The sequence below is a fragment of the Chionomys nivalis genome, chromosome 4 (assembly GCF_950005125.1).
Source record: "Chionomys nivalis chromosome 4, mChiNiv1.1, whole genome shotgun sequence".
Taxonomy (NCBI): domain Eukaryota; kingdom Metazoa; phylum Chordata; class Mammalia; order Rodentia; family Cricetidae; genus Chionomys; species Chionomys nivalis.
Window position 1 is genome coordinate 55,837,161 of NC_080089.1, and position 27,156 is coordinate 55,864,316.

General features: G+C 42.8%; 1 protein-coding gene across 4 annotated transcripts in view; it reads left to right on the plus strand.

Annotated features, from left to right (window-relative positions):
- Snupn (snurportin 1) overlaps positions 1-17,742 on the plus strand; it is a 41,160-nt gene extending 23,418 nt beyond the window's left edge. For all 4 annotated transcript variants that reach the window (XM_057768961.1, XM_057768964.1, XM_057768963.1 and 1 more), the window contains 4 exons: positions 4,300-4,397; positions 12,180-12,257; positions 14,943-15,023; positions 17,193-17,742. In XM_057768961.1, coding sequence (XP_057624944.1) covers positions 4,300-4,397; positions 12,180-12,257; positions 14,943-15,023; positions 17,193-17,504 — 569 coding nt within the window. In that variant the 3' untranslated portion in view covers positions 17,505-17,742. The remainder of the gene's footprint in view (positions 1-4,299; positions 4,398-12,179; positions 12,258-14,942; positions 15,024-17,192) is intronic.
- Positions 17,743-27,156: the final 9,414 nt, after the last annotated feature.

Consider the following 27,156-nt stretch of genomic DNA (forward strand, 5'->3'; position numbering starts at 1 on the left):
CTGCATGCATGCCTTCACGCCAAAAGAGGGCATCAGATCTCATTACAGATGGTTGTGAGCCACCATGTAGTTGCTGGGTACTGAACTCAGGATCTCCAGAAGAGCATCCAGTGCTCTTAACCTCTGAACCATCTCTCCAGCCCAAGGAAGCATTTTTAAAATTGAGGTTCCTTTCTCAAAGATGACTTTAGCTTATGTCAAGTTGACATAAAACTACCCAGCACACCATGTAACTGAGGCTGGCCCGAACCTCCTAATCTTCCTGCCTTAGCCTCCCTGGTGCTAAGATTACAAACTGAGATTATAAGAATGTACCATTATGCGTAGTTATTTGCTAAGTTTTTGTCATTTAAAGAAAAAAGTAAGGTCTTGTATAGCCCAGGCTATCTTCAAACTTGCTGTGTAATCAAGACTTGAACTCTAAACCTTTGATCTATTTTCCAAGCAGTAGGTTATAAGCATGTGTCATTATGTGCTGTTCATTTTCAATTTTTTTTACTAGTAAAAGATAGTATCTTGCCTGGCTAGGTATTTTTTGTTTGGGTATTTTTTTTTCTATTAATTTTTTTATATTTTATTATTTTGTGTGTGTGGATATTTCGCCTGTATGTGTATCTGTGTACCACTTGCATACAGTGGCTCTGGAAGCCAAAAGTGTTTGTCAGACCCCCAACACTAAATCTATAAACTACTGTGACTTGCTATGTGGATGCTGGAAATTGAACTGGGGTTCTCTGAAAAAGCAATCACTGTTTTTAACTTCTGAGTCATTGCTCCAGCACCATGGTTTTGTTTATGAGACAATATCATGGTGCACAGGCTGGGCTTCAAATTGCTCTGTGGCTAAGAATGATATTGCTTTATTGAATGTTGAATATTGTTGAGTATTGAACCCATAGCTTTGTGCTTTCCAGACAAACACTTTAACAATGAAGTTACAGGACTGGAGAGATGGCTCAGAGGTTAAGAGCATTGCCTGCTCTTCCAAAGGTCCTGAGTTCAATTCCCAGCAACCACTTGGTGGCTCACAACCATCTGTAAAAGAGGTCTGGCGCCCTCTTCTGGCCTTCAGGCATACAGACAGAATATTGTATACATAATAAATAAATATTTAAAAAAAAATGAAGTTACATCCTTTGACTCCATGTTTTACTATTGTTTGTTTTTAACAGGCGGTCTGTTCAACAGGCTCTGGGATAGAACGAAATTTAAAACTTTGCAAATATTCTCCATGGGAAAAAGCAGAAAGCAAACCAGATGCTGAAATTAGCATTTCAGTTGATGGTGGGACGAGTGGGATGTTTCTGATGCTTCAGTGTGGGGGCCATGAGTTTTGAGTGAACCCAAGGAAGTTGGGGGTGGACCTCTGACATGTTTGGGTGGATTCCCAGGGTTAATGAATGCACCCTTGGAGCCTGGAGATGGATTGCAAGAGCAGGTGTGTGTACATACTGGGTCTGAAGGTTAGGCGATGAAATGAGTGAATGCCTGGGGATAGTGGGTGGATACATGAATCGGGGAAGTATACACCCAATGTTAAAGTGGGACCCCAGCCAAGCCAGCTGGAAAGGTGGAGGGCATCGGGTTAGAAGCAGACCGAGCAAAATGAGAGCCAGGGTTGATTCACACTCAGCTGAGTCTTGCAGAGGCACTGGGTGGGGCTGGTTGCTCCTGAATTTAATGTGGAACTGGAGTAAAAACTACTAATTGGTTTCCAGTTCCAGTGAATCCAAAAACTTGTCTTTGGCTTTGTTAGTCTCTCTCCTCCGCACCTAGAAGACAATGGTCTGTAGGACTTGATCCATAAGCAGTTACACTTATCCTCTATTGAGGATAGAGGGACTCAGTCCTCTAGTTATAGGCAGACAGAACATAGTGGAAGGGCCTATTGGCCCTGGTGATCTCAAGGTTGTCCATCTAGAGCAGGAGGTTCTGTTAGCCCATCTCTGTGCACCTCTGCTGCTTTGTATCCCAGGCTGCTGATAGTCACAACCTTCTTTCTTTCCACTTTGACCCTTCTGGAAGTTGGCAGGACAAGGCCTCTTTGACTTTCATGGGTATTCCCTGGGTCAAGTTGTCTAATGCTCTTGCCCTTAAATATGGGTGAGGTAGGACCCTTCTTTATTTTATAGAATCAGGCAGAGTTTACATTTGTAAAAATTCTAGGTGATTTTCTATAAAATATGAACTGTCTTTTTTTTTCAAGATAGAGTTTCTTTGTGTAGCCTTGGCTGTCCTACAACACCTAGCTCTGTAGACTAAATTGTCCTCAAACTCACAGAGATCTGCCTGCCTCTGCCTCCCGAGTGCTGGGATTAAAAGCATGTACTACCATGGCCCAGCTGTCATTGATTTTGATAGTCTCAGGGCCAGCTGCTGTTGGTTTTCTTGTTGATCCCTGTTACTCTCCAAGGACGAGGCCACGACCCCATTCCTACTCTCGCGCCCTGGTTAATGCTGGAAATCCATAGGGGAAGGACTTGGGCTTTAGGAGACAGGGAAAACCCCTCTCCTGAGGCCTCACCATCAGAGCATCCACAGCTTTCTGTGTGAAAGCACAAAGCAGACTTCTGGTTATTTGTTTTAATGACCCACTTTGAATGCTTCCTCCCCTCAGGGTCAGGTCTCCTCAATTTCATGATAAAATGCAGCCCTGTGAGGCCCTCTATGTAGTATATCTCTGAAAGAAGATCATGCCTTGGGCCCATTATTACAGTTTTTTCTCCTATAAAGGTCCCTGAGAAACTGTCAATTGTAATGACACAGTGAGCTGTTGCTGAGGTTTCCCAGTCCAATTCTCTTTCTTCTTTGTCATTTTCCTACTTAGCTATTCTCCTACCTGGCCCTAGTAAGTGGACTAGGATTAAATAATGTATTGGTTGTTTTGAGTGGAACTGGCAAAGCTGAGGCCCAAACCCTGCTCTATTTTCTTCCTGCTCAGACTCATTGAAGATTTCTTCTGTTTTCTCTAGTAAGGGTAGCCTTCTCTGTTTTGTTTTGTTTTTCCTCTTTTTTTTTTCTTTTCTTTTTTATAATGGAGGTTCATGTAAGGATCAGGTTGATCATGTACTAAGGATGACATTAAATTCCTGATCCTCACCAGGTGGTGGTGGCGCATGCCTTTAATCCCAGCACTCAGGAGGCAGAGGCAGGCAGATCTTTGTGAGTTGGAGGCTGTCTAGTCTACAGAGTGAGGTCCAGGGCAGTCAGGGCTACACAGAGAAACCCTGTCTCAAAAAACCACACACACACACAGACACACAAATTAAATAAATAAAGCAAAAAAAGAAAGAAAAAAGTTCCTCATCCTCTTGCTTCAGCTTGCCAAGGGCAGGGAGTACAGGCAAGAGGCAATGTAGCCTGCCAACTCCTATTGTTCATAGTTTATGTTGGTGACTTAGCTCTTGTCTCTTTCTCTGATCATCTTATATCTATTTCCTTGAAGAAAGTGATGAGTTCTACTTGATATTCCTCACATAGCACAGCACTTACAGTAAGAACATGAAAAGTAATTGTAAGCCAGATGTGGCTGTGTCCAGTCCCTCAGAAGGTCAGTGAAGCTTGGGTAACAGCAAAACCTTTCACAAACACACATAATAAAAATAGCCTAGAGTGGCTGGAAGGAAATCAGGGACAGTAGGACTGCTGTGAGTTTGAGGCCAGACTGGGCTACAGCGTGCAGTCCTGTCTTAAAACAGGAAAAGAGCAGGTTTGATGGTGCCTGCCTGTAGTCTTAGCACTTGGAAGATGGAAGCAAGAAGATCAGGAGTTCAAAGTCATCTTGGGTCCATAATGAATTCCCGGGTAGCTTATCTTTAAAAAAAAAAAAAAGCAAAATAAAATCTGACCTTCTTTAAAAGTAAATAAATGTCCCAACTTGTTTAGAATTCCCACTTGGCTAAAGTGTGATCTCTAAAGACTTCTGCTATGCCAGGTATCTAGAAAGGGCTATGTAGGATTCTCTTCTTGATGAGCCCATCATCTTTTTTTTTTTTTTTTTTTTTTTTTTTTTTTTTTTTTTTTGGTTTTTCGAGACAGGGTTTCTCTGTGGTTTTGGAGCCTGTCCTGGAACTAGCTCTGTAGACCAGGCTGGTCTCGAACTCACAGAGATCCGCCTGCCTCTGCCTCCCAAGTGCTGGGATTAAAGGCGTGCGCCACCACCGCCCGGCCTGAGCCCATCATCTTTAGTACTGACAGTTGCCATAAGTCCTAAGGATTGTTAAGATGGGGCTCCTCCCATCATGGTGGATGGAACACTATCTTTGAGTTCTGTGTTGACTTTCTTCCTTATATCTGTAGACTACACCATCCTGGACTGCATTTACAGTGAAGTGAACCAGACCTACTATGTTTTGGATGTGATGTGCTGGCGGGGACACCCTTTTTATGACTGCCAGGTAAGGATTGATAATCTCCTCGTGTCTTTCCTGTCTTCTTTCCTCCTGGGAAGGTGGGTCAGCATGTGGGTTTGGTACGTGACCAACTTCTTGGTAGATACAGGATGTGGTAATCAAGAACATTATCTAGTGCTCCCTGCATCTTCAAGGGTGTCTGAAATAGCTTACTTTTAAAAATAAGTAGGAGGAACTAAGGGAAGTATGACAGTTCTTAGAGCTGCGGGCTGGGCCTATGCTAGCCGTTGTGGCCGCCCCTTGCCTCGCTCTAGAGAATGGGAGGATTGTTGTAGGGACAATTGAAGGGTAAGACGTTTTGCAGACAACACCATCAAATTAACTCCTGTACCTTCTGTCTTTCACCCACCACATCCTGACCCTGAAAATGCCAGGTCATCTTTGGTATGATACAGAGCCTCATCTCAAAGCTTGCTCTAGGAAGAGATTACAGACATGATCCACTGTGCCTAGCTCCAGACTGACTGACTGACTGACTTCCTTCTTTCCTTCCTTCCTTCCTCCTTTCTTTTTTTCTTTTGTGAGACAAAGTCCCACTGTGCAGCCCTAGCTGGCCTGAAACTCAGAGATGCACCTCCCTCTGCCTCCTGAGTGCTGGGATCCAAAGCGTGTACCCCTGTAGTGGGAGCTGCGGGCTGTGTTCCTGCCGCCCCAGCTCCTGGTCGCCTGGCTAGCTTATGCCTCGAAATAATTACACGGAAACTGTATTCTTTTAAACACTGCTTGGCCCATTAGTTTCAGCCTCTTATTGGCTAGCTCTTACATATTTATCTAACCCATTTCTAATATTCTGTATAGCACCATGAGATGGTGGCTTACCGGGAAAGATTCAGCATGTCTGACCTGGTGGCTTGCTTCATCGCGTCTGGCCCAGAGAGGAGAGGAAATGGCATCTGAGCTCACTTCCTCTTCCTCCCCGCATTCTGTTCTGTTTACTCCACCCACCTATGTTCTAACCTATGAGGGCCAAGCAGTTTCTTTATTATTTAACCAATGACCTTCCTCCATCATTTCCCCCTTTTCTGTTTAAACAAAAAAGGAAGGCTTTAACTTTAACATAGCAAATTTACATATAGCAAAATAGTTATCAAGTAAGAATTACAGTTACAATATTCACAACTGTTTTATCTTTATCATAACTAAGGAAAACTATAACTATCTATCTGTTCTTCAACTCCATCAAAGACTCCAGAAGGATATAATATTACCTAAGTAAATGAGAAGTAAGCAACTTACAAAACTCTAGAAATCACAGAGACATCTTACTGCCTGGACAGTCACCCAAAGTTCCTCTGTACCGTTGGGGCATCCATCTTCGGCCTACAGGTCCATAGTATCCAAAGACATTTCCATGAAGCAGGAAATTTCAAAGGCAGTTCAGTCACTATCTGCTGTGTCCTGCAGAATGTCTCGCAGACTCTTTCATGAATCAGGAACCCCAAAATATCATCTCACCTTTAGGCAAGTTCAGTAGTCCTCTCTCTGTGGGTTCTCTGTGTCCAGTTTATACAATAGTCCAGGCAAGAGCAGTTTCTTGCCCAAATAGCTATCAAACTCCATAAGGTGCCTCTTCGATGCCCATCTTCTTCTTGACGTAGATTGGTGCTGCCAGGAGCAGAGTATCTCATTGTCATGAAAAACCCAAAGTTATTAAAACATTTAAAATGCCATATTCTATAATCTTTGAAAGATATGAAGAATGCCTATCTAAAATATATCTATGTACATCTAGAAAATCTAACATGACTACAAGCTTGACTATTATTGATAATTATCTATTAACAACCTATATACATTACATTTTTAAATGAACTACACAATCACAATACCCTAATCAATATCAGAAATATATATACAGCCGGGCGGTGGTGGCGCACGCCTTTAATCCCAGCACTTGGGAGGCAGAGGTAGGTGGATCTCTGTGAGTTCGAGACCAGCCTGGTCTACAAGAGCTAGTTCCAGGACAGGCTCCAAAGCCACAGAGAAACCCTGTCTCGAAAAACCAAAAAAAAAAAAAAAGAAATATATATACATATAACAAAATTGACCTTAAATTTATATCAACAAAGTAAAATTTATATCAATGTAAATTATTCATATCTATATCATTTCCCCCTTTAAATGTAAAAGAACATTTATAAACAATATATGGGAACATGGGCGCAGTTTTTTCTCTCCAAACTGCTTCCTGCTGAATGGGGGTGCTGTTATTTGGGTCTTTTATGGGATAACCTGTCTGCTAGGTTCATCTCAGTTGGCAGTTGAGCGAAGCAATTTTTTAAGGGTGTTCACAGCAACCCTTCAGGAGGGCGTGGTCTATCATACCATATTGGGATTGAAGAAGCAATCCATAGAGTCTCATTCTCTGTGAAAACAAAAGAAGAATCTCTTTTCCAAAGTATCATATCCTTAGATCCAAATTCTGAAGTCAAGGTATTTTGAAAATATCTATCTTGGATTAGTTCAGCAACATTTATAAACAAATATCTTTTAGCAGCTGTTGCTCCTTCCTCAGCATTCAATTCAAACAGAGCATAATAGCATATAGTATCAAGATTCTCATTGTATTTTCCATCTTTGTGCGGCTTTATTTTAACCTCTATTTTGTTTACTTTTACTTTTATTTTATATTTTCTGTATATCTTCGTCCTGGAATAACTCTTTTGACCAGGCTGTCCTTGAACTCTCAGAGATCCATCTGTCTCTGCCTCCCAGGCATTGGGATTAAAGGTGTGTACTACCACACCTTGAAGTCACAGAGGTCAATCTCCCCCTGCCTCCCAAGTGTTGGGATTAAAAGTGTGGACTACCACACCCAACTACTTCCTTATTTTTGTTTTTTTTTTACTTTTAAGAACTTTAATTTTAGCCTGCATATATTTTTAAACACACTGTAAATCATTTAAAGTTTTCTTTGTCTTTGAATCTCTCTTTACTGTATATCTCTCTTTTTTTGACCACATGAGTCTTTAATTTACCAAGCAATATCAGTAGGACAAAACCCGTGACTTTGCCGGCTAGATTCAGCCCGTTCCTTAGCTTTCTGCCATTCCAACCTTGTGGCTAAGGTACTGGCCAGAGCCGCGTTCAGTGACACAAGTCTACAGTGTTTCAAGGTCCTTGCCAGCAAACAAGCTACAACACTCAAATGCTCTCTCTGTAGCTGACCTCCTGCCTCAAAGAGTCAGAGTTTGCCCTGGCAGGATGGCCCACAAAGCCAGCATTTTTAAACGGCACAACTTTTTTCCTGCTACAGCTGAAAACCGAAAAGCATGCGTTCAGCTTTTCATCAACACCGTTTAAGTGTTTCATGGCAGGATTTTGCACCTAAAGCTGAGTCAGGAAGCCTTTCTTATATGAGAGCACTTGCTTGCCTCTAGCAAACAGAGCAGACCCAAGAAATTGCTGCTACCAAGAAAACATGCGTTATTCTTTCCCAAGCTTTCTAGGCTTTCTGTGGATATAGCCGTCCCACGTTGGGCGCCATTTTGTAGTGGGAGCTGCGGGCTGTGTTCCTGCCGCCCCAGCTCCTGGTCGCCTGGCTAGCTTATGCCTCGAAATAATTACACGGAAACTGTATTCTTTTAAACACTGCTTGGCCCATTAGTTTCAGCCTCTTATTGGCTAGCTCTTACATATTTATCTAACCCATTTCTAATATTCTGTATAGCACCATGAGATGGTGGCTTACCGGGAAAGATTCAGCATGTCTGACCTGGTGGCTTGCTTCATCGCGTCTGGCCCAGAGAGGAGAGGAAATGGCATCTGAGCTCACTTCCTCTTCCTCCCCGCATTCTGTTCTGTTTACTCCACCCACCTATGTTCTAACCTATGAGGGCCAAGCAGTTTCTTTATTATTTAACCAATGACCTTCCTCCATCACACCCCTACACTGGGATAGCCCACTAGACGGTTTCTTTCTATTCTGTTACCTTATGGTGGATTTCAGGAATGCCAGCTAGTGATGGCTCAGTTTGTCTGGGATAGAATCTTGCTATCTAGCCCTGGGCGACCTGGAACTCATTAAGTAGCCACACCCTGCTTTGTCTTTGAAACAAGAAGTCATTATTTAGCCTAAGACAGTCCCAAACCTACCGTCCTCCTCCTGCTTCCTTCTCCCCAAGGGGTTGAGAGTATAGGTTTTGTCTTCATTCCTGCTCCAAGTTTTCCTTTAGTTTTTCATGTTTGGTATTTTTGTTTGCTTGTTTGTTTTTTATTTTCCAAGGCAGGCTTTCTCTGTGTAGTCCAGGCTGTCCTGGAACTTGTTCTGTAGACCAGACTGGCCTTGAATTTACAGAGATCCTCCTGCCTCTCTCTGCTTTCCTAGTGCTGGGATTAAAGATGTGTGCCACCACCACCTGGCTCTCCCTTTAGTTTTGTTAAAGGATATTCACCACATATATTCATAACTTACAGATTTGGTGATTAAAACCATATATATACTTCCACATATATAGTTATACTATAAGGAAAACACAGTTTCAGCATGGTAGCTCATGCCTGTGGTCCCTTTATTACAGGCTGAAGCTAAAAGAATGTCATGAGTCTCAAGCCCAGCCTGAGCTATGTAGCAAGACCATTCCTGTTTCAACAAAACAGATCAGGAGACTGAAGGTGCAACTCAGTTAGTAAAACGCTTACATACTGCACACAAAACTCTGCATTCAGTTCCCAGCACCTCATAAACTGGTACATGCCTGCAGCCTCCACAGAGGATCAGAAGTTCAAAGCCACCCTCTGATATATAGCAAGTTTGAGACCAGCCTGAGCTACACAAAACCCTATCTCAACAAGAACATAGGGCTGGAGAGGTGGCTCAGAGGTTAAGAGCACTGGCTGTTCTTCCAGAGGACCCGAGTTCTATTCCCAGCACCCACATGGCAACTCACAACCATCTGCAATAAGATCTGGTGACTTCTTCTGGTGTGCAGGAATACATGCAGGCAGAATGCTGTATACATAATAAGTAAATAAATTTTTTAAAAAACACACATATACACAGAAGAAAAAGAAAATCACTTTTATTGTTTCAAATTTCCAGAAGTAAAGTAAAAGAACAAGGAGTGTCTCATAGAAAGATGCATGTTAATAATTCAGAGAATCAAGTGCTTAGGAAAAGATTCAGCAGTATAGTGTTTTTAATAGCCAGATTAAAATGAACAAGGAGGAGTGAAGCGTGGAGGAATCTAGGTCTCACACATTTTCTTTGTTTGCCCAGGCTAGTGACTTTACTCTTTTGATTCTCAGAGTCCTCAAAATGTAAAATAACAATAATGATAAAATAGTGGTTGGTTGAAGTTATAGCAAGTAGTTGAAGTTACTTATTCATTAATTCATTAATTATTCATCTATTTATTTGTTTTTCCAGTCAGGGTTTCTCTGTATAGTTCTGACTGTCCTGGAACTTGCTCTATAAGATCAGGCTGGCCTTATACTCACAGAGATACACCTGCCTCTCCCTCCGGAGTACTGGTATTAAAGGTGTGTGCCACCATAGCCCAGTTATGTATGTATGTATGTATGTATGTATGTATGTATGTATGTATGTATGTATGTATTTAAAGACAGAGTCTCATTCTATAGTTGAAGTTGGCATAGATCTAACTATGTAGCCTTGGTTGGCCTAAATCTTTCTTTTTTAAGATTTATTTATTTATTATATATACAATATTCTGCCTGCATGTATCCCTGTGGGCCAGAAGAGGGCACCAGATCTTATTACAGATGGTTGTGAGCCACCATGTGGTTGCTGGAAATTGAACTCAAGATCTCTGGAAGAGGCTGGGCAGTGGTGGCACAAGCCTTTAATCCCAGCACTTGGGAGGCAGAGGCAGGCGGATCTCTGTGAGTTCGAGACCAGCCTGGTCTACAAGAGCTAGTTCCAGGACAGGCTCCAAAACCACAGAGAAACCCTGTCTCGAAAAAAAAAAAAAAAAAAAGATCTCTGGAAGAGCAGCCAGTGCTCTTATCCTCTGAGCCATCTCACCAGCCCCTGGCCTAAATCTTGTGGGCAATCCTGCTGTGGCTTTCCAAATGCTGGGTTTACAGGCATGACCCACTATATCTGAGTAAAGATTGTATTGTTCTTATTGTTTGAAGCAGGTCACCCTATATAAGAGGCTGAAGATTGCTAGACAGTGGTGGTGCACACCTTTGATCACTGGGGAGGCAGAGAAAGGAGCATCTCTGAATTCGAGGTCAGCCTGGTCTACAAAGTGAGTTCCAAGACAGCCAGGGCTGTTACACAGAGAAGCCCTGTCTCGAAAAACCAGACCAAGGGCTGAAGAGATGACTTAGCAGTTAAGAGCTAGCTGTTTTTCTAGAGGTTGTAAGTTCAGTTCCTTTCAACCACATGGTGTCTCACAATCATTCATAGGATCTGATGCCCTCTTCTGGAATGCAGGGTTATATGCAGAACACTCATACATAAAACATAAATAAATAAAAATTTTTTAAAAGAAAAAAGAGAGGTGAAAGATTAATTAATTAGATTATAGGTGTTGGCTGGGCCTGGTAGTCTTTGATTCCAGCACCTGGGGAGGCAAGGGGGGCTTTATGAGTTTGAGCCCAGCTCAGACTACATAGTGAGACTTTGTCTTTAAAAAATAAATATAGCCAGGTGTGGTGGTATGTGCCCTTCATCCCAGCCCTCAGGAGGCAAGTAGATGTCTCTGAGTTTTTAGAGGCAAGCAAGCAGATCTCTGTTAGTTTGAGGCTAGCTTGGTCTACACAGAAGATTCCAAGATTCCAAGACAGTCATATATACGTGTGTGTGTGTGTGTGTGAGGGAGGGAGGGAGGGAGGGAGGGAGGGAGGAAGGGAGGGAGGAAGAGATTCTATTTCAAAAACAAACAAACAAATGCCCACCAAACCTAAATAAATAAATACTAGATGTTGCTGTATGATCCAGGATAACCTCCAACTTGTGGTCCTTCTGATTATGGGGATTGCAAGTGTGAGCCACTATGCCCTGGCACCCTAAGAAGGAGAGTGGAGTCAAGACAGATTTTATATATCATAGGCTGATTTCACTATGTAGTCAAGGATATCTGCCTCTATCTCCCGAATGTTGGGATTTGTGCAGGTTTGAGTCACTATGACTGTCAGCTTTGCTAAATTTTTGTTTTTTTGTTTTTTTTGGTTTTTCGAGACAGGGTTTCTCTGTGGTTTTGGACCCTGTCCTGGAACTAGCTCTTGTAGACCAGGCTGGTCTCGAACTCACAGAGATCCGCCTGCCTCTGCCTCCCAAGTGCTGGGATTAAAGGCGTGCGCCACCACCGCCCGGCAGCTTTGCTAAATTTTAAAAGAAAAAAAATCTCAACAACATATACTTGTCTGAAAATGCTTTATATAATATAAAATTTTGTATAACATAAACAGTGAAAATCTATTTTGGAATTTTATTTATCTTTATTGTGTGTGATGTGTTTGAATGAATGAAGGCAAGTACATGGAGGTCAAAGTATATCTCTTGGGTGAAGGTTTTCATCTTCCAAGTGTGAGTTATAAAGATAAATCCAGGTTATAAGTTTGCATAGCAAGTGCTCTCAACCACTGATCCATCTTCCCATCGGAAACACCTGCCTCACACACAATTAAAATCTTGAAATTTTTGATAAATTTATGGTTATCAATGGAAATGGGGATAGCAACAGCAGGACTTGGGGATTTTTAAGTCACATGGCTGTGAGAATGAGGTATTTCATTCATATAAACATTTGAGATGAACAATATTTTATCTTTTTTTCTTGACCTTCTGTGTGGCAGACTGATTTCCGATTCTACTGGATGCACTCAAAGTTACCAGAAGAAGAAGGACTCGGAGAGAAAACCAAGATTAATCCTGTAAGGCTACTGTTAATATTACACAGTTCTTTATCATTATTATTGTTTAGTTTAGAGACAAGGCTTCATACGGCCCAAGCTGGCTTTGCGTCTATGGCCTTAGAACCCTGATCTTCTTGCCTCAGCTTCCTAACTGTTTGGATTACAGGCATGAGCTACAATTCTTCCTTCCTTCCTTCCTTCCTTCCTTCCTTCCTCCCTCCCTCCCTCCCTCCCTCCCTCCCTCCCTCCCTCCCTCCCTGCCCAAGGTTTATTATGTATACAATGTCCTGCCTACATGTATGCCTGTAGGCCAGAAGAGGGCACCAGATCTCATTACAGATGTTTGCGGTCACTGCCACCGTGTGGTTGCTGGGAATTGAACTCAGGACCTCTGGCAGAACAACCAGTGCTCTTAACTGCTGAGCCATCTCTCCAGCAACCCCCCTACTTTCTTTTATTTTTTTTTTTAAATATTTATTTATGTATTATGTGTACAATGTTCTGTCTGGCCAGAAGAGGGCACCAGACCTTATTACAGATGGTTGTGAGCCACCATGTGGCTGTTGGGAATTGAACTCAGGACCTTTGGAAGAACAGGCAATGCTCTTAACCACTGAGCCATCTCTCCAGCCCCCCCCCTTTCTTTTCTTTCCTTTTTTTTTTTTTTTTTTTTTGATTTTGCGAGACAGGGTTTCTCTGTAGCTTTTGGCTCCTGTCCTGGAACTAGCTCTTGTAGACCAGGCTGGCCTCGAACTCACAGAGATCTGCCTGCCGCTGCCTCCCGAGTGCTGGGATTAAAGGCGTGCGCCACCACCGCCCGGCGATGAGTTTATCTTTTGAGGCAGCATATAATGGTGCAATGGGATGATTGTGAGTTTAATAGGCATCCAGGTTTGAATTGTTTCAGTTTAATAACTGCTAGTGTAGGGCTAGAGGTGGGGCTCAGTTTATAGAACTTGTTTAGAATATGTAAAGGTTCAATCCCTAGGACCATTAAAAATAATAATGGTAATTATTAGGATAATAGCCTCACTTACTTTAGTGGTGTGTGTGTGTGTGTTTTATCTGCAGATTGCACTAATAAGCCAGGAGGGGTAGTGCATACTTATAATCCTAGCACACAGGAGGCTGAGGAAGGAGGAGCTCAATTTTGACATTATCCTGGACAATATAGCTATAGAGTGAGAGCCCATCTCTAAAAATAAAGGGCACTATCAAGAGTTATCGTAGGAACCAAATTACACGCACGCACACACACACACACATACACACACACACACGTAGCTCTTCATAGCTTAATCCTTATGGTAAGGCACTTAGTAAATGATGCTTATTATAAAATGCTTTGTGTGTGTCTGTGTGTGTAGTAATTGAATCCAGGGCCTCACCCATGCTCTCAGTAAGCATTTTACCACTTTCTCTGTGTGTGTGTGTCTGTGTGTGTGTAGTGATTGAACAGAGAGCCTCATGCATGCTCAGTGAGCATTTTACCACTGTGTGTGTGTGTGTGTGTGTGTGTGTGTAGTAATTGAATCCACAGCCTCACCCATGTTCACTGAGCTGTACCTATGCTGTGTGGCAAACTTTTCTTGAGGAAACACAATAACACATTTACTCACTCCAGATAGGAACCCCTATAGAACAAGGTACAATGCTCCCCACAGTCCCACATGGTGAACCAATGAATTCTGTTGGGATTAGTTATAGGAATACAGGTAAGGGGTTACTTATAGGTGACAGCTCACAAAAGTGGGAAATCTGAGCACCTGTAGGTAGCTCAGCAGGTTGGAGAGTATCCTAGCTGAGTGACACTTTTTCTTGTTTTCCGTGACAGGGTTTCTCTGTAGCTTTGGAGCCTGTCCTGGCACTAGCTCTTGTAGGCCAGGCTAGCCTCGAACTCACAGAGATCCGCCTGCCTCTGCCTCCCGAGTGCTGGGATTAAAGGCGTGCGCCACCACCGCCCGGCTTCTCTGTAGTTTTAGAGCCTGTCTTGGAACTAGCTCTTGTAGACCAGGCTGGTCTCAAACTCACAGAGATCCGCCTGCCTCTGCCTCCCACATGCTCGGATTAAAGGCCTGCGCCACCACCGCCCGGCTCTGGGTGACTTTTCTAAGCCTTTTCCTCAGCTGGTTTCTGCCTCTTCTAGGCGCTGCCTGGTCTCAGAGCCTTCTTTGCAGAGTTTGCACTTTTGATCTGAGAGAGATGCTCAGCATTTATCGTTTACTCCGTCAGCATAACAGGGCCTAGTTCATCTGGTCAACTTTAGGGACGCCCTGAGTTGTTTACCCATTTACGGAGCTTCCCTGTGCGATGGAATATTTCAATATACAGCAACCTATTAGCATTTTTTAGAGACAAGGATTTCACTGTATAGCCCAGGCTGGCCTGGAGCTTGCTATATAAACCAGACTAGCTTAGATCTCTGTGAGTAGTACCTGGGACTTGGTGAAACACATACTTCTAGACTGTTCTTAGAGTGCTGGAAGTGGGGTCTAAGCATTTGAATTTCTTTCTATTCCTTACCCCCTTTTTAAAGACTGGATTGATAGCTTAGGTTGACCTTGAAACTCCAAACTCACAGTGATTTTCCTGCCTCAGCTTCCCGAGTACTGGGAAGCAAAAGTTATTTGATAAAGTTTTCAGTCATTAGAGCTAGTATCATCTGAAACATGTACTAACTCTTTGATCTCATTTATATTTCAGTTTAAATTTGTGGGGCTAAAGAATTTCCCATGTACCCCTGAGAGCCTGTGTAAAGTGCTATCTATGGATTTTCCTTTTGAGGTAATGAAACCATTGTCTATTGCTCTGACATGATTATAGGACACAAGGAGACCGGGATACATGAAATCTTAACAGAGCCTCTGATTTTGCTCTGTCTAAGCATCAAAACAGGGCTAAAAAATACTTTTTTTTTTTGCTGAAAATGAATTCTAAGTAAGTGTTGTTGCTGCTCTCCAGAGCCGCAGCCTTACCTCCACTAAAGTCAACACTGGCATTGAATAGTCCCCAGCACCCCAGGAAACAGGCCTAGAGAAGAGCAGAGGATCCCTCCATCCTGGGTCATCATTGTGTGCCTTGTTTGACGGCCATGGCAGGTTGTAAAGGCATATGGGCATATGTGGCTGACTGACCCCCACAGATGTTTGAACCTCTGATTCTTTTTTAGTTTTTCGAGACAGGGTTTCTCTGTGGTTTTGGAGCCTGTCCTGGAACTAGCTCTTGTAGACCAGGCTGGCCTCGAACTCTTAGAGATCCGCCTGCCTCTGCCTCCCAAGTGCTGGGATTAAAGGCGTGCACCACCACCGCCCCGCTGAACCTTTGATTATTTTTGATCAGACCACCGATGGCTCCTAGGATAACGGTGTTTACTAATCGGTGGTATGGTGGGAGGGCCAGCTCCCTTACTTTGTCCATACTTCCATATATTAGCACTGAAACTCTCCTGTCCCCAGGAACTCCTGGGACAGTCTTTTATCATCCTCAGAACCTGCAGTTACTCCCTTGGCTTAACAAGCAAAGTTTTCTTTGCTATCATCCTTTTCAAAGTTTTCTTTGGTTTTTCGAGACAGGGTTTCTCTGTGGTTTTGGAGCCTGTCCTGGAACTAGCTCTTGTAGACAAGGCTGGTCTTGAACTCACAGAGATCCGCCTGCCTCTGCCTTCCACGTGCTGGGATTAAAGGCGTGCGCCACCACCGCCTGGCTCCTTTTTAAAGTTTTCTTTGCTATCATCCTTTTTAGAATTCTGCCCAGTCATAGTCAAATGTATTTAATTCGTGAAGGATCACAGCTCTCTGGATAAGGAAATGGCAGAGACTAAGTTGCTTCATTTCTGGGATCAATTAAGAAGGTGGTAGGAGCACTATCTTTATTTGTAACTCTTAGAGCTTTTTAAGGGTGAGTCACAAAGGAGCTGCAGGAGTTTTTCCCGTCTAGAAGAATGGAATTTCCCAGAATGTGGCTCCTGGCAGTCTAGGGGGAGGTCTAGGCAGCAACAGTAGCTTGGGCAGCAGGGCCTTTGAACAGGATTGTTCCTGTGTCAGTCTGTGCGTTGGTGGGGCTACCTAGATCTCTTGCTCTTATCCCATATGAGGAGCTCAGCCTCACTATTGAGACTTTGTGGTGATAGAAAGAACCCAGAATGTGGGGAGAGAAGACATGGACTCAGGTTGAATTCCTGCTTCATACTTTGCATCTTTACAGAGGTGCCTAGAACTTTCTATATTGAAAAACCCCATCTCTAAAAAAGTAAAACAGGGGCTGGAGAGATGGCTCAGAGGTTAAGAGAACTGACTGCTGTTCCTGAGGTCCTGAGTTCAATTCCCAGCAACCACATGATGGCTCAGACCCACCTATAATGAGATCTGGTCTCCAGAACGCTATATACATAATAAATAAATTTAAAAAAAAACTTAAAAAAAACAATAAAAAAGCAAAACAATGGGTGGAAAGCATTTTGTAAGTGGAACAGTGTTCTTTTTTTAATTTTTGTTTTGTTTTTGTTTAGATCTCCCCTTTCCCTTTTTTTTTGGGGGGGGGGTTCACTATATAGCTCAGTCTGTTTGATCTTAAGATCTCCCTACTTCAACCTGCAGAGTCCTAGGGTTATAGGCGTGTACTGCCAATTCTAGCCCCAGCCCTTTCTTTAAGAAGCTTCATATGAGAAGCAAAGGAGTTTTTTTTCCACTGGCAGTTGCTTAGAAAAAGAAAGAAGAAAGAAAGAAAAATTGCCTGGGCCTGGCTGCACATTCCTTTAATCCCATCACTTAGAAGGCAGAGGCTGGTGGATCTCTGTGAGTTCAAGGCCAGACTGGTCTACAGAGATAGGCTTCATAATAGACAAGACCTAGTTTTCCAGCAACAACAAAAGGACCCAGAAGAGCTGCCTCTGTGTAGTTGTCTTTGAAATATGTGGCCTACAGTCATTCTGATTCCTGATTTTTCCTCTTATAGGTAGATGGACTCCTCTTCTACCATAAACAGACACACTATAGCCCTGGGAGTACTCCCTTGGTGGGCTGGCTGCGCCCCTACATGGTGTCAGATATTCTAGGTGTAGCTGTGCCAGCTGGCCCACTGACCACCAAGCCAGAATATGCTGGGCACCAACTCCAACAGATTATTGAGCACAAGAGGAGCCAGGAGGACATGAAGGATAAACTCACACACAAGACTTCTGAGAATGGGCACTATGAGCTGGAGCACCTGTCTACTCCCAAGCTGAAGAATCCTCCCCACAGCCCTGGGAACCTCATGGACAACTAAAGAGGACAGCCCATGAAAGACTGGGGAGGAGGACAGTGGTAATGGCAATAGGTGATCTTATTTCAGAGTGCTCTTTCCAAACCCACCCTGCTGGAAAGTTGGCTCAGACTGTTGGGGATGAGTCCCTATTGGATGGAGTTAGAATCCAGGTAGATCTTAATATCTCTTTGCTGTGGTATGTACATCCCAGGTCCACAATGTAAATATATATGATTCTTAAGAAAAAGGTTGTTTGTGATTATTTTGTTTTATTTTTGTGATTATTAAGATTTAGCTATCTCCTCCCCCTTCCCCTTACTCCCTAGGATACTTATGGCATGACTATTCAAATCTTGACCCATTTCACCCTTCTTAGCACTTGAACATTCTGCTGAGTTTCCAGTTGCTGCTGTTGGTAATACCACTTTCTGAAAGGTCTTACCAGGAACTGCAGTTCTTGGTATTTGAATATGTTCCTTCTTCTGAGAAGAGAAGTGTGATTTTTCTACGGTTTAGACCTTCCCAGAGATAAAATGCTAATGGGGTTCATTTACTTCAAGAAATGGTAGAGCCGGGCGGTGGTGGCGCATGCCTTTAATCCCAGCACTTGGGAGGCAGAGGTAGGCGGATCTCTGTGAGTTCGAGACCAGCCTGGTCTACAAGAGCTAGTTCCAGGACAGGCTCCAAAACCACAGAGAAACCCTGTCTCGAAAAACCAAAAAAAAAAAAAAAAGAAAAGAAATGGTAGAGCCCCTATTAAGAGATAAACCCTGCGCTATGCCTGAGATGTGGGCTATAAAGGTAGACAAGACCTTGAGGGGTGTGCCCTGCAGCGAGGAAATAAACCTCATAGTGTGTAGAGTGTGGTGATATGATTGCTTTAGTGCAGAGAAGTACCTAGTTTAGAGGGAAAGGAAGAGCATGAGATCTCACAGAGGAGAATGGAGCTGGGCTAAGTCTATGGGGAGGGCCCTAGTGTATTTTGCAGACCAGGAAGAAAGCAGGTCCTCAAAGAGTTAGATGTTATGTAGCTGCACTCCCCTAAACAGGTTCAGCATGGCTCAAGTACAAAATAGGAGTGGAGAGTTAGGGAGAGAAAGCTGGAAGGCAGAGGGGGCTTTAGATTTTTGTCCTAGTGAAAGGGGGTTAAGCAAAAGTGCTGGGGCAAGATTCCATGGGAAGCAAAGCCTTCATCAGCTGTGGAAGCACAAGATGGTGCTTAAGGTTAACTAATTAGTTTTCCACTCCGTTCAGAAAGTACATTCCAGGTCCTCTGGCTTCAATCTGCATCCCAATCTGCTTCCCACATTGTTAGGACTTCTCTGTTGGACAAACTGGGCATCATCATTCTCTTCAACAGAAATAGTCTCAAAGGGATCCAGGTCAGATCTTGAGTTAACTCCCTTTGAGTTAATTAGTTCTGAGAACTGGTGGTTCTGGCCAGAAGTAGTAGTTACCCAGATCAGCACATCCAGTGGAACTCGTCGAAGCATCTGCTCTTACAGGGCATAAGCTGCTTTCTGATCAGACAGGAAGAAACTCTGCTTTACTCTCGCTGACTATAGATTTAGGCATTTGCCTATAAGTTCTTTCCTGTATTTAGGTCAGATTTGCTATATTAATGTAGCAGTGTTCCTTATATTAAAGAATATTTCTGTAGGCTGGCCTTGAACTTGCTTTCTGCCCAGGCAAAGCCTTGAATTTTCAAACAAGTCTCAGCTTCCCAAATTGCTGGGAGTATATGCCTTTGCCACCATTCCTGACTTGTTTGAGAGGCTTCTGAATTCTTCAGTTTTATCAGTCTTGGGACTGTGCATGCCAGTGTCAGCAATTTAGCCAGACTTGGCTTAGAAATAAGCCTGGGCTTTGGGGATGGTGGCTTATGTTTATAATTCCAACACTTTTAAGAAACTGAGACAGGAGAATTGCCATGGATTTGAGGCCAGCATGGGCTATAGTGTGAGACACTATCTCAAAAATAATTAAATAAGTAAACCCCAAAATAAACGTGGAAGGATTACTTTCTCAAATTACCCACTCTGGAGACAGATGCATGAGTAAGTCAAAACATCTATCAACTAAATTTAACCACAAGCACAATTTGGTATCATTAAAATAAATACTTCCTAATATCTTTAACCGTTGAACTGGTTTGGTTGATCATACATAACAGTATGTCTCCTGGTCATATTTCTTTGAGAATTATAAAACCACTTCTTACCATTTATTTAAAAAATGGTTTTATGGGTGGTTGGATATATGGTAGATTTTAAGAATAAGTACTTTATTTGGTCCTGTGAATTTGATTGGACTGAGGTAGAATGCATACCTGTTTTCCCAGCATTTGGAAAGTAAAGGCAGGAAAACTAGGAATTCATAGTCGGCCTGGACTGCCTGAGACTCTGTATCACAAAAAAACCCAAGACAGTCAGGGCAGCCTAGGGGTGGTGGTGGAGACATAGCTCCTAGACAGTCAGGGCAGCCTAGGGGTGGTGGTGGAGACATAGCTCCGAGACAGTCAGGACAGCCTAGGGGTGGTGGTGGAGACATAGTTCTGAGACAGTCAGGACAGCCTAGGGGTGGTGGAGACATAGCTCCAAGACAGTCAGGACAGCCTAGGGGTGGTGGAGACATAGCTCCTAGACAGTCAGGACAGCCTAGGGGTGGGGAGACATAGCTCCTAGACAGTCAGGACAGCCTAGGGGTGGTGGAGACATAGCTCCTAGACAGTCAGGACAGCCTAGGGGTGGTGGTGGTGGAGAGATGCTCAGTGGTGAAGAGCACTTGTTGTTGCTGAAGAGAACCAGGTTGGACTTCTGGCACTCACATGATAGCTAATGACCATCCACAACTACAGTTTCTGGGCATTTCAGACTCTTGTGACTTACACAGGCATCTGCATGCACATGGCGGACATACAGACATACAGTCACACATAAAAGTTTTTTTTTTTTTTTTTTTTCGAGACAGGGTTTCTCTGTGGTTTTGGAGCCTGTCCTGGAACTAGCTCTTGTAGACCAGGCTGGTCTCGAACTCACAGAGATCCACCTGCCTCTGCCTCCCAAGTGCTGGGATTAAAGGCATGCGCCACCACCGCCCGGCCTATAAAGTTTTTTTTAAAAAAAAAAAAAAAAAAATAGTTCCAGGACAGGCTCCAAAACCACAGAGAAACCCTGTCTCGAAAAAACAAAACAAAACAAAAAAAAAAAAAAAATAGGTGCTAAAGAGATGGTTTAGTAGCTAAGAGTGTATATTGCTCTTACAGAGGATAGGAGTTCAGTTCCCAGCACTCCTGTTGGGAATCCCCTGTAACTCCAGGTGATCCAGCGCCCTCTTCTGGAGTCCATGAGCATGTACACCCACGTGTACTATCCCCCAAAGAGATAAGCACATATGCACATAATTAAAAAATAATAAAATCTTTAAAACTATTAAAAAATGTGTTTTGGTAAGAAACAACCTTCCTATCTATAAATTAGTAATAAAGAAATGAGTCAAGAGCTATGTGATGGCTCAGTGGCTTAAGGTAGTTTCTGCCAAAGCCTGAGGACCCGAGTTTGAGTCCTAGAACTCACATGTAGCAGAGAATAAACTTCCATGAAGTATTCTCTGATTTCCATATGTGTGCCATGGCACATATGCTCCTCCCAATAAATATGTTTTATATATAAAAACACACATGTAATAAAAGCATGTAATAAAATAAAATATTTAAAAGTTTTTTTTTAAGCTTTTCTTTCTTTTTAAGTGCATTGGTATTTTGCCTGCATGTATGTCAGTGTGAAAATGTCAGATTCGCTGGGATTGGAGTTGCAGACAGTTGTGAGCTGCCATATTGCTGCTGGAAATTGAACCTAGGTTCTCTGGAAGAGTAGCCAGTGCTCTCAACTGCTGAGTCATCTCTCCAGCCCAAATGCTGGAATTTTTAAAGCAGTTAGGATTTTTTTTTTGTTGTTGTTGTTGCTGTTTCTTTGAAACAGGATCTCTCTATGTAGCCCTGGCTGTCCTGGAACTCACCATATAGACCAGATTGGCCTTGAACTTGTAGAGGTCTGCCAGCCTTTGCTGGGATTGAAGGCTGTGGAGGAGACTATACCAATTTCAACCTTGAATTTTTGGTACTTCTGCCTCCATTCCTGAACTCTGCTACAAGGTTTCATGCAGTGCTGGGGATCAGAATCTAACTCTGGGACACTGTATATGCCAGGCAAGCATTCTACCAACCGAGGCACGTACCTAGCTTCTCTGCCCTCCTTTTTTGCTGGGGGGATGAGAATCAAACTTGGATTCATCTTGTGTTAGGTCTACAGATGTGCACCAACATGTTTGGTACTGGTGACTTTGTGTGTGTGTGTGTGTGCATGCGCGCATGTGTTTGTGTGCATGTGTGTGTGTGCATGTGTGTGTACACGTGCGCGTGTGTGTGTGCAGGTGTGCATGTATATGCAGGCATCTGGAGGCAAAAGGTCAATGTTGGGTATCTTCTTCAATGGGTTTCCATCTTATGTTTTAGCTAGGAGGTCTATATTAGTAATATGGGTCTTCTAATATATGTATATATGTATGTGTATGTGTAGCTATATGTGTGTGTGTATACACACATACAACCATAGATGTCTTTTGTAAAGCGAAACTTATGATTTTCCTTTCTTTTTTTTTTTTTTTTTTTTTTTTTTGGTTTTTTTGAGACAGGGTTTCTCTGTGGTTTTGGAGCCTGTCCTGGAACTAGCTCTTGTAGACCAGGCTGGCCTCGAACTCACAGAGATCCGCCTGCCTCTGCCTCCCGAATGCTGGGATTAAAGGCGTGCGCCACCACCGCCCGGCCGATTTTCCTTCCTTATAGCAGTATTGTTAGATTAGATGAAAAAATTATTTACTTATTTTAATTTTTTAGTTTTTGGTTTCTTGAGACAGGGTCTCTCTATGTAATCCTGGCTGACCTACAATTCAAAATCACTATGTAGACCAGACTGGCCTTGAACTCACAAAATTCTGCCTGCCCCTGCCTTCTGTATGATATGCTACCACAACCACTGAGAATAATTTAGGGCAGTGTCTAGGGGAATTATGATAAGGACACAAGCAATGTTGTGTACATAAATTCCAGTTGTGTACATATATTCCAGTGTATGTACAGTATGATTTATTACTAAGTCGATTGAGGACCATTATGTTGCTTCCAATATTCTGCACTTTGATCTATTCTGTAGTCTAAGATCTGTCTCAGCAGGATAGCTATATCATGCCTGGTTTTGTTAGTTCAAGAATGTAGTTTGGGCCAGGCGGTGGTGGCGCACACCTTTAATCCCAGCACTTGGGAGGCAGAGGCAGGCGGATCTCTATGAGTTCAAGACCAGCCTGGTCTACAAGAGCTAGTTCCAGGACAGGCTCCAAAACCACAGAGAAACCCTGTCTCAAAAAACCAAAAAAAAACCAAAACAAAACAAAACAAAAAAAAAACCAAAGAATGTAGTTTGGGCCAGGTTTGGTGACACATTTTTGATCCCAGCACTTAGGGGTCATAGGTAGGTGGATCTCTGTGAACTCAAGGCCTAGCCTGGTCTACATAGAGAATTCTAGTCTAGCTATAGCTACATAGTAAGACCCTGTTTCAAAAAAGATAGTTTGGCCGGGCGGTGGTGGCGCACGCCTTTAATCCCAGCACTTGGGAGGCAGAGGCAGGCGGATCTCTGTGTGTTCGAGGCCAGCCTGGTCTACAAGAGCTAGTTCCAGGACAGGCTCCAAAACCACAGAGAAACCCTGTCTCAAAAAACCAAAAGAAAAAAAAAAAAAAAGAACGGATAGGGCATGAAAAAAGATAGTTTGGGGCCCGTTGATTAGGTGGCGGCCATCAAACCTAACAATCTGAGTTCCACGTGTAGGACTGAGTGAACTGGCTCCTGAAATTGTCCCTTCACACGCAATGATATACACACAGGCATGTGTGACACACATGTTAAATATATAATTGTAATTAAAAAATCCGAAAGCAGGGCTGGAGAGATGGCTCAGCGGTTAAAAGCATTGCCTGGTCTTCCAAAGGTCCTGAGTTCAATTCCCAGCAACCACATGGTGGCTCACAACCATCTGTAATAAGGTCTGGTGCCCTCTTCTGGCCTGCAGGCATACATGTAGACAGAATATTGTATACATAATAAGTAAACATTAAAAAAAAATAAAAATAAAAATCCGAAAGCAACCAAACAAAACTAGATTGTAGTTAACTAGGTGTGGTGTCACCCGTAAACACTTATAATCCCAGCCCTGGAGATCTGAGGAAAGATTATAATCCCAGCCCTGGAGAGCTGAGGAAAGAGAATCGGGATTTCAAGGTCATCCTCAGCTAAATATGGAGTTCTGAACTACAGGAGGCCCGGTTCAAGAGGACAACAATAATAAACAAAAAACCAGACAAAACAGAAAAGACTATATAGTTCAAGGCAATCTTAGAAGTACATGGCAAACTATGCTTGCAATCCTAGCACTTAGGTTGTTAAGGCAGGAGAATTGCTTTGAATTCCAGCCAGCATGGGTTACAGAGTGAGACCTTGGGACAAAAAAAAAAAAAAAAATACCCCTCTCCCCCCCAAAAAACCACCAAGAGAACAAATGAATAAATAAACTCAAGGTGGATACTGGCATTTGTACTCTGGTTCTATGAATTTTTTCTAAGAGCAAAGCTAGCCACCCAAGTTCTTGGTGCTTTGTTTTTGTGTCTCATTCCTTTCTGAACATCGTCCTGTTGAGCTTGCAATAGGTAACAATTCTGGCAAGCTTCCTTTATTTACTGCATTGCCCCTACACACATTTGCACGTCTGAACCCCTAAGCTCTTTCCATTCATCTAAGTTGCATCCTTTATTATTTTCCTTACCACATCGGTAGATTTAGTTCTTCAGCCTGGGTTCAGGTTTCACCTCACTAGAAATTTTGTGGCTGGCTGAATCGCTGACTGCAAGGTTCCCTAGGATCACTGGGCAAAAGATGTGCAAAAGTAATATCAGTAGTAGGTGGAGACAGGCTGGCTTTCTGTTTATGGTCATTTGTAATTTCTTGTAATGTAACGGCATTCCTTTTCTTTTTTTTTTTTTTTTTTTTTTTTTTTGGTTTTTCGAGACAGGGTTTCTCTGTGGTTTTGGAGCCTGTCCTGGAACTAGCTCTTGTAGACCAGGCTGGTCTCGAACTCACAGAGATTCGCCTGCCTCTGCCTCCCGAGTGCTGGGATTAAAGGCCTGCGCCACCACCGCGCGGCCCTTTTCTTTTTTCTTCATTGGTTTATGCAGCGTTACTGAGAAGAATTACTAGCAAGGCTCCTGGTGATCACTCATCCACTGACAACTGCCTCAGTTATTTACTGCGACACTAAATGTCAGGCAGACTGTTTTATAGATCCGCGCACTCTCTGACACAAAAGGGTCACCTGAGTTTGGCTTATGTCACAATGGACAGATGGTCCAGATGTAGTGGAGCATGCCTGTCATCCCAGCATTTGGACTACCAGGAGTTTAAAGATAGGTTTGCATCCTTGGCTACAAAGTAAGTCCAAGGCCAGTCTGGGCTATAGGAGACCCTATTTCAAAAAATCAAAACCAAGCTGGGCAGTGGTGGCGCATGCCTTTAATCCCAGCACTCGGGAGGCAGAGATAGGCGGATCTTTGTGAGTTCGAGGCCAGCCTGGTCTACAAGAGCTCGTTCCAGGACAGGCTCCGTAGCTATAGAGAAACCCTGTCTCGAAAAACCAAAAAAAAAAAAAAAAAAAAAAAAATCAAAACCAAAAGAAGCTAGGTGTGTTGGGGACACTTTTAATGCCAGCACTGAGGAGGCAGAAGCAGAAAGATTGAAAAGTTTGCTGGTGCCACCCTGTTCTCTATAGGGATTTCCCGGTCAGCTAAGGCTACAGAGGGAAAATGTTAAAAAATGAAAGCCAAACAACAAAAAGACCTTTAGAATCCATCATGGTGGTGTATGCCTTTAGTCCCAGCACTCAGGAAGCAGAGCAGATGGATCTCTGAGTTTGAGGCCAGCCTGGTCTACAGAGTTCCAGGATAGACAAGCTACACAGAGAAACTCTATCTCAAAAAAAAAAAAAAAGAAAGAAAGAAAGAAAGAAAGAAAGAAAGAAAGAAAGAAAGAAAGACTTTAGAAATAGTTAAAGCAGGAAACCACTATGAATCATAATATTGATATAAATGCTACCATTACTGTTAATATTTAGATGAAAAATTCCTTGGTTGTTTAAGAGGAATCTATAGGATAATTAAATATATACACATTTCAAGCACCATCTTGATTGGGATTGCTAGTAGGTTCTAGTACACACTGGCAGCAGGGAAGGATCATCTCTTTATCTCACCTTGGCACACAAGAGCAGAGGCCTCCATCAGTCTGTGGTCTTGTTTGTCTCTCTCTGTCATGTAATTTCTTACTCTGCTTTGTTTCGTTGTATCTTCCTAACTCCTGAACTTTGTTCTAGAGCATTTTTCTTATTAGGGAAAAAACACGAATTTGTTTAAATGATTGTTTTTTTTTTTTAAAAAAAATATTTATTTATTGTTTGTTTGTTTTTGGAGACAGGGTTTCACTATTTAACCCTGGTTGGCCTGGGTTGTATGAACCTGGTTGGACACAAAACCACAGAGGAGTATCTGCCTTTTTCTGCCTCCTGACTACTGAGATTAAAGGTATGTACCACAAATGCCCTGCCTAAATGACTATTTAAACATACACAAGTAAAGCTATAGTCTTGGAGCTAAGACAGTAGTTACCCTTTAAAGCAGAATTGAGGCCGGGCGGTGGTGGTGCACGCCTTTAATCCCAGCACTCGGGAGGCAGAGGCAGGCGGATCTCTGTGAGTTCGAGACCAGCCTGGTCTACAAGAGCTAGTTCCAGGACAGGCTCCAAAACCACAGAGAAACCCTGTCTCGAAAAACCAAAAAAAAAAAAAAAAAAAAAAAAAAAAAAAAACTTCATTTGGAAAAATAAAAAAACCCAGGATAGCCAAAACAATCCTACACAATAAAAGAACTTCTGGAGGCATCACAATCCCTGACTTCAAACTCTACTACAGAGCTACAGTACTGAAAACAGCCTGGTACTGGCATAAGAACAGACAGGAGGACCAATGGAACCGAATAGAAGACCCAGATATCAATCCACACATCTTTGAATACCTAATCTTTGATAAAAAAAGAAAGCAAAAAATATCAAATGGAAAAAGAAAAGCATATTTAACAAATGGTGCTGGCATAACTGGATATCAACATGTAGAAAAAGGAAAATAGACCCCTATCTATCACCATGCACCAAACTCAAGTCCAAATAGATCAAAGACCTCAACATAAAGCCAGCCACACTGAACCTTATAGAAGAGAAAGTGGGAAATACACTTGAACGTAATGGCACAGGGAACCACTTCCTAAATAGAACCCCAGCAGCACAGACAGTGAGAGAAACAACAAATAAATGGGACCTCCTGAAACTGAAAAGCAAAGGACACGGTCAACAAGACAAAACGACAGCCTACAGAATGGGAAAAGATCTTCACTAACCCCACGTCAGAGGTCTGATCTCCAAAATATACAAAGAACTCAAGAAATTGGACACCAAAAGAACACATAATCCAATAAAAAGAAAAATGGAGTACAGACCTAAACAGAGAACTCTCAACAGAGGAA